The sequence below is a fragment of the Anneissia japonica genome, unplaced genomic scaffold (genome assembly GCF_011630105.1).
Source record: "Anneissia japonica isolate Jap-2015-1 unplaced genomic scaffold, ASM1163010v1 scaffold287580_len341680_cov180, whole genome shotgun sequence".
Taxonomy (NCBI): domain Eukaryota; kingdom Metazoa; phylum Echinodermata; class Crinoidea; order Comatulida; family Comatulidae; genus Anneissia; species Anneissia japonica.
In genome coordinates this window covers 287713-295768 of record NW_022717063.1, presented here as the reverse complement: position 1 = coordinate 295768, position 8056 = coordinate 287713, and the positions used below count along the sequence as shown (strand labels likewise).

General features: G+C 34.1%; 1 protein-coding gene across 1 annotated transcript; it reads left to right on the top strand.

The window, feature by feature from the left end:
- Positions 1-1942: 1942 nt before the first annotated feature.
- Positions 1943-6294, top strand: LOC117110090 (mediator of RNA polymerase II transcription subunit 30-like). Its single transcript, XM_033252676.1, has 5 exons — positions 1943-1946; positions 2412-2536; positions 3039-3200; positions 3696-3788; positions 5051-6294. The coding sequence occupies exons 1-5, from the start codon at positions 1943-1945 to the stop codon at positions 5156-5158; spliced, it is 492 nt and encodes a 163-aa protein (XP_033108567.1). The 3' UTR covers positions 5159-6294.
- Positions 6295-8056: the final 1762 nt, after the last annotated feature.

Here is an 8056-nt window from a genome sequence, read left to right as displayed (position 1 = left end):
TTGGCAAAATCTTATGTCTGGAGATTTTTGTATGATCGGAAAGAAATGCAAGAAAAGAAAGAGGGAAGAATGAGGAGAAGGATGGGAAAGAGAATGTTTATCCAGTCCCCGACCGAGTTACATTTTCTCGCAATTTACATTGGCGGATCTGGGGGAGGGGGGTCATATGTCCTGCACCCTCCCTTGGGCAACAAAAAAAAAAAAGGAATTCTAGACCTACCTTTTCAGGACCTGTCAGCTGATTTTTTTTTTGTTACAATAAGAAAATTAGATCAAATGTCTGGAAAGCTCATTTCCAGCCATATATGAATCAAAATTTTCCCGGGCGAGAACGCCCGGACCACCCTTTCTTTTTGGGATTTATCGATTCATGGAAAAGAAAAATACGCATGCAACTACTTATTTGTTTATGTAGGCCTGTATACACACATAAAATAAAACATTGAGAAAAATATACCTAACCGTTTTCAAGAGGGAAAAACCTTGAATTTTGAAGAACTTAAAAAGTCATTTTATTTCAGAAGTCAGGAAACCTCATTTCCCGCCATCTAGAAATCGAAATTTTCCCGGGGAACCCGTACCCAATTTCTTTGGGCTTCATTGATTCAATTTCAAGAGGGGGAAAACCTTGAATTTTTAATAACTTAAAAGTCATTAAAAGACAACTCAAAAGTCGGGAAAGCATTTCCCGCCTTCTAGGAATTTTCCCGGGGGAGGACCCCGGATCCCCTTTCGTTTTTGGAAAAAAATGTCTACCCCACCCCCTAGATTTTATTCCAGATCTGCATGATTCATATTCCCATTCGTTTATAAGTGCCCCCCCCCCCACTTTGAAAAAAGTTCCGCCGGCCCTGGCACAGTAAAAGGAAAACATCGAAAAGTCAAGAAAATAATTGATAAAAACTAACCCGTGCCGATAGAGGACAAAAAAGCAGTGAGTACATGCAAGGGTAGTTAGGCGCACGGTGACCGTTGCCTTTGGTACAAGATAGGTCATGTCATGTCAGATTAATAAATAAATGCTTTCCGAGATTTTGGATTTTGTACCGAAAGAAAGCTTTTTTTTTGGCCTAGGCTAGCATCATATTGGTGATTACTGATTCGCTGTTATGTAATAATGTATTTTTTAGTATTTCACAGATGTTATTTGTTCACATAATTTGCATTGGCTATAATAACATTTCTATATTACTACTCAGGCTAGGGCCGTTAGGCTAGGCGTAGCCTAACTAACCTGGTTAAGCCGGTGTGTGGAGTAGGGTCCTAGTGTATGTAGGCCTAGACGTACTGCCTATATAGCTAGGTGCAGGCCTAGAGTACATAGGCCTAGTATTGTACAGTTTTATTATTTATAATTAGGCTAGGATTCGAAGACTGAAGTGGAGGAAGGAAGGGCTATACTGCCTAACTAAGCATCATCGCATCGAAAAGGAGTATGCTATATATATGTCTGACAGGAAAAAAATAAACAAAAATACACTTACAGTATATGCATTGTCCAGCCAATCATTTTCTGATTATAACATAAAGTTTTGTGCTTTGTAGGATAAATTTGATTCCTCTTTATTGGATTCTATTTCCTCTGTTTTTCCATTCTGTCAATTAGCAATGTGCTATATCATGCTGTACTGTAGGTCTACTTAATGTTGAAGAGTAAATTTATAAACTTTTTAATGTCAATGTCATTGCCAACTAACAAATTTGAATAAAATGTTTAAGACACTCTCCCTCATCACTTCTTTGATTTTAGATTAATAATAATAGTCCTTAAGCGAAAAAAAAATGTTATTCCTTGTTTCGTGTATTTGGTTTATTTTTGTAAATGATGATCAGAGGAGGGCGGAATAAAAATAAAATTTTGTTTTCTTATTTAGCAAATAATTTTGCCAAAAACATCCAGACAGAGGGGAAAATAAAAATAAAATTTTATTGGTAAAATAGGATGGGTAAATGCTTCAAATTTATATAATTAGGAAGAAATATACATATCTTATCTTTTGAGTTTTTAAGGCAGCAGAGGGTCTGAAATTTCCACTTTTTAGTGGAGGCGGGTACGCTAATTGCCCAAAAATACAATTTTATTTTTATTTGAAATCATCAATATTTGCAGTCAGCGGGTTCGCTGAACAAGGTATAAAAAAAGTCTTGTCTTATGCCGCCTGTTCATTGCAATTAATGAATATCTTTGTACCATGTAGTTTATTTATATTGGCTTATGCCCTCTCAGCAACCCTTGCTTGCTTTGTTCTGTTTGTTTCATTTACTTGCTTGAATTGTGTATGTAATGTTTCAAACTTGTGAAATAAATTTGATTTTAATTTTGATTTAGAAATTTGAAAATAAAAGTTGTTGTTGTATCAGCAACTATTAAATCCTTTTATACTTTATACCTGTCTCTTATACACATCTAGATGTGTATAAGAGACAGGGATTACCCCCACTAAATGTTACAGCTCTGTGTCAGCTTGGACAAGAGACAGTGCATGAGATAGTGCTCAAAACCTTGGAATTATTCACGCATCTGAAAGCGACTCAGGTTTGTTGCTCGATTTTAAGTATCAATATAGTAAATAAAATTTACATACCTTGATATTTATTATATTTCATTTCTCATAATTAATTTTTTTGGTTTAATTTTTAAAATATATTTTTTGTAAGAATTTTGCTTTTTCTATTACTTATTCTTATATTAATATTTGTATTATTAGGATAATGGTTTATTATATATATTTATTTCAATATTTCATTTTTAATGTAACATTTAATTAATACAATTTTTCCTAAGTTTGATATGTTTATAATTATTGTGGTATGCAATGCATCATAATTTAATACAAAGTTCCTGTGCACAGTGCAGAAACTAAAGTTACCTGTATTTGTATTATTAGTTTAGCTTAAGTACTTTTGCAGACCATCCCATAAACAAATCTTTCCTGATTGCAGCTACTATTTGTTGTGTAGATAAGTCAATACGTCATCTTGGATGTTTGTCGACAACCATCGTAAACGCTCATTTAATTTTTTATTCCACACTAAAGATTCCAAATGGGGTGCAGATTCGTTACCAAAACCATCAAGACCGCAAAAAGAAGATAGATGAAAACCTTAACAGCATCACTGTTCTATTCCGGAAGTTAAAAGTTGTTTACGAGAAGTGTAATGAGAACTGTAGCACTCTGGAGATGTCCTCATCATCCATGGTAACAAGTTTATCAATTCAAATTGACTCATGCATCTCATATGTTTATTGAACAAGCCTTACTGAAGTAAACTGGGCAAAATTGAGCAGATGCATTCAGGGCAGCTACAGCTGTTACCGGGCCTTCCTAATGGTCCGAGGCTGCCATATAGATTTTCACATCCCCCTTTTTAAAATCTTAATTTAGAATGAATAATATTTAAATTGATTTTTTTAGTTTGATGCCAACTTTCCAATAGTAGTAAATCTTAATGCGTAGAGTTCTAACACACCTCCACTCCATCATGTAAAAACAGTAAATGTGTATTTTTATCCTGAAATACCATCACTAATACCAATCCTTGATTGAGACACTGCAGGTTGAAACATTGGGTGGAGGACAAGCTCATAACAAAAATACAGGCTATTGTACTCTAACTTTCTGTTACATCCACACCCTGTACAGGTATGATGGGAATTTAATAGTACAGGTTAATAATATATTGTTGTTCTGCAGGCAAGTCAAATTCCATGGATAAACGAACCAAAACCAGAGAAGCCAATTTCTGAACGACAGCAACGGGTAGCAGATTTGCCAGCCACCATTCAGGTAAGAAATTTAAAATTTTCTCTATTTTGAAGTTATTATGATTTACTTGCATTAAAATAAATCCTTTTATACTTTATACTGTCTCTATTGAGGTAATGAAAGTTGTTTGGAGTCACTCTATATGTAGAGTATGACTGCAACTACTAGCTTCAGTTAATGAATAAACGTGAAAAAATGGTTTTGATGATTTAAAATTAATTAATTAATTATTTTGATGATTTAATTAATTTTTATTGTTATTAACATTACTATTATTATTTCATTTTTTTCATAATATTATTGTTATTTATTCTTTTTATTGTTATAATTATTACTTTTTTAAGGATTATGTTTATTCCTATTTTCATTACTATGAATAAATAAATAATAAATACTTAATAAATAGGTAATGAATAAATATCTTATGAAGTTATTAAAAATTAGAACCAGTGAAAATGAATAAAATCATACCATTCCTATTATCTATAGACCATTTCATGGGATTTATTTTGAAACAGCGCTGCCAATGTCTGGTAACTCATTTGGGGACTTCCAGCGGCCTAGTCTGAGCAGCTGGCTAGTTATGAATAGAGCACCGCGCAACGGATAGCGCTGCTAGACCTTTGCTATAGCAGCAATAGACAGACAACAGAGACGATCTTGCTAATTACTGTAATTACTGTATATGTAAATATTGAAATAGCTTTTTAAGTTGTTTTTTTTCAGTGTTTCTCAGTACTTTTGGTTTTTACTATTGTAAAATTTAAGAAATAACAGAAAACATTTTTACATTTTCGCAACTTCAAATGTATAATTTGGTTCCTATTCATAACATTAGATATTCAATTAAATTCATTTTTCTGACCATTTTTAAGACTTAGACTTGTTTTTAATGTAAACATTTCGTGTTTTTTTCCGTTTTAAAATATTTGTACTCGTTTAGCAATTTAGTTTAATCGTTGATTTAATCCTTGGTGTAAGTATATAGAGCGAAATGCTAGGCCTCTGAAAGTCCCCCAGTTGTAGTTGCCAGGTTTTCATTTCAAATTTCGCAAAAATGGTGTATAGATAGACCCTTATGTTTTTCTAGTAAAGCATTTATAAATGAGTAAAAACTGATTTGATTTGATCAAGATATTTAACAACCAATAAATATTATAGTTGCATAAATAATGTCTATGGCATTTATTATATCAGTAAAACAGTGTGATTATCTTGATTTAATATTATTACATTCTTGATTTGATAGCAGATTCTATACAATATCATATCTCTTTTATCAGAACATTGAAGCCAAGAATCGGAAGTTAAAACTAATCATGGAGCAGATACGCACAATAATATGGGATGTAAACACCATGATGGCAATGAGAAATGCTGGTGTCTCTTGATTGCAGCATTAGTAGTAAGGAGCAATTATCTAAAAGACCACCATGAATTATAGCTGACAATAGTAAATACTGCTGCCAGCAAAATTTGCCATCAGTAAGAGCCGCCTTCAGTGTGAGCTGCAATCATTAGAGCTGTCATCAGTAAGAACTACTATCATTAGGATCTTCCAGGATCTGTCATCAGCAAGAGCAGCTGTCATTAATTAGTGAGAGCTGCCATCAGCAGGATCTGTCATCAGCAAGAGCAGCTCTCATTAATTAGTGAGAGCTTCCATCAGCAGGATCTGTCATCAGCAAGAGCAGGTCTCATTAATTAGTGAGAGCTGCCATCCGCAGGATCTGTCATCAGCAAGAGCAGCTCTCATTAATTAGTGAGAGCTGCCATAGCAGGATCTGCCATCAGCAAGAGTAACTGTCATTAATTAGTGAGAGCTGCCATCAGCTGGATCTGCCATCAGCAAGAGCAACTGTCATTATTTAGTGAGAGCTGCCATCAGCAGGATCTGCCATCAGCGAGAGCAACTGTAATTAAGTAGTGAGAGCTGCCATCAGCAGGATCTGCCATCAACAGAAAAAGCAACCATCATTAAGTGGTGTCATCCTTAAGACAGTTGCTGTCATGCTAAAAAAAACTTCAAAAAGGAGGGGACGTTCTTTTTAAAGCCCAACCTCAAGCACTAAATTAAATCTGAAGACGTGTAAAAATAGGTGGGCCCATAAACATCAAGATTTTCAACATTGAAAGCATCAAAATTATCACATTTGCATACATTATATACTAAATACAAAGCATGCATAAAAGGTTGCAATACAGCCCACAAGACCTATTATACTGTATTTATATAACAAAATTATTGTAGAATGATTCAGAATTCATTTAAATAGTTGAAGTTATTCATATTATTAATAAGTTGGGTATTGGATTGATAATTATTAACTATTTGTACAGTGTAGGCTGTTTAAAATGGAAGACACAAATACCAATATTATGTTATGATAGTCAGACATTTTGGTTACAAGAGTATGTACAGATGATTTGTTTAATGTATTTATACAGTACTTCAACAAAAAGAGTACACTGCCCACTATCGAGATTTGAAAAATCTTATTAAAAATTTTATCAGATCTATTTGTAATATTTTGTAATGTTTGAATTATTTAATGGTGTCACAGAAAGAACTATAGCAAAGTTATAAACTTCTGAGATAGAACGGGACAAATTTGATTGATGTACAAATGTTTGAAAGAAAAAATGCCTTAAGCCGGCCATTCACTGCACCTGATGTTCGTCGGTCGACGCGAATCTATGGAGAATGACTCGTGCAACGGTTTGTTTTTAATGACAATCCTTTCAGACTGCGACTGCCCATGATCATCAGACGGCATCACGTCATCTAGCGCTCACATGGATCCGAGTTGAATTTGTTGTACGACAGTCGTACGTCCGGCGTATGACGCAGTGAGTGCCCACTTTTAAATGCGTTGTTAACTGCCAGAAAGTAATACACTTCATGATTCATAATAAATATATACACTTTATAGCGGCTGTTAAAACAGATAACACGTTTTGCATTGCCACTGAAAGAATACCGGTACTTGACGAAGATGGATTAAGGAAATACCGTATTTATTCGAATAAACGTTTATTGTAAAGAAGAGTTTTTGAGGTGGTGTGTATTTGTTTGTTTATTTATTTATTTATTTTTATTTAAAATGGATACGTATATACTCAAATAAATGCCCCTTAATTTCAATGTATAGTAAGTGGAACTACAAGACATAATTACCGTCAAATGTGTTATTGGGTGACCTTTAACACTCACTGAATCCAAACAATGTAATTCAGTTCTACTGGACTAAAACATTAATGAGAATGATGTTGCTTCCATTAGTTTGGTTATAGAGTCATTTAGGGGCGTTTATTCGAGAAAAAATAACGCCCTGGAATTTTTATTCCAAATAAGGCTCTGGAGGGGGAGTTTATTCCAATCGAGGGGTTTATTCAGATAAATACGGTAATTGTCTGAAAATAATCTTTTAAAGGGGGATTGAGTACAGATAAGAGATGTTTCGTAGGTCAGAAGGGATAAAGTTCCACAGAATGATGACATCACATCATGTCTATAATATCGGCATACAAAAGTTTTTTGTCAAAGAATTTTTTTTATTGGACAGATTTTTTTATTTGACATATAAATGTGATATAGGCCTACTCTTATTTGGGTGTAATATGATACCATCATATTACACCCAAATAAGGTGTAATATGATGATGTTATATTACACCATCATGCATGAATGTGATTTAAATGGAAATGATATCACAGATACTAGAGTTCATTTTTTATTCTGTACCGTACATCAGGGAGGGCGGTCTTTGCAAATACAGTAGACTTTAAGGACTGTATACTGTATTTCTATTTGGGTATCTCCCCATATCTAAATGTAATGGTCCAACGTGGAGCCATAGTGACTTGTTTTCAACGCGCTTTTTCCCAGGACCATTTTAAAGGCTCCTAATCCGCTAATTCTCGGCACAAATTTAATCCAATCGGAATAATTACTATAATCGGTAAATGAAGTAACACTATAAACGCCATGGCTATACTTTGTGCGTTGTGTCGATCGTCCCGTAATCGATGTGTGAAAATCGATAACCCATCCGAAATCCAGTTGTTAATAACTACTATGGACTCTAGGTAAACATCATTACCGTATTAAATTTGGCTGGATTAGTGTCTATGTAAATTTTAAAATTTCCATGTATTCAGTAACACGTATGAACACGTTATTGTGCGTTGCTCTGTCTTATGCATGACGAATAACGATAATCTTGTACTTATTGTGATTCTTTGTTGGAAATTACAATTTGGCCTACATCTCAATGCCCCCCCCCCC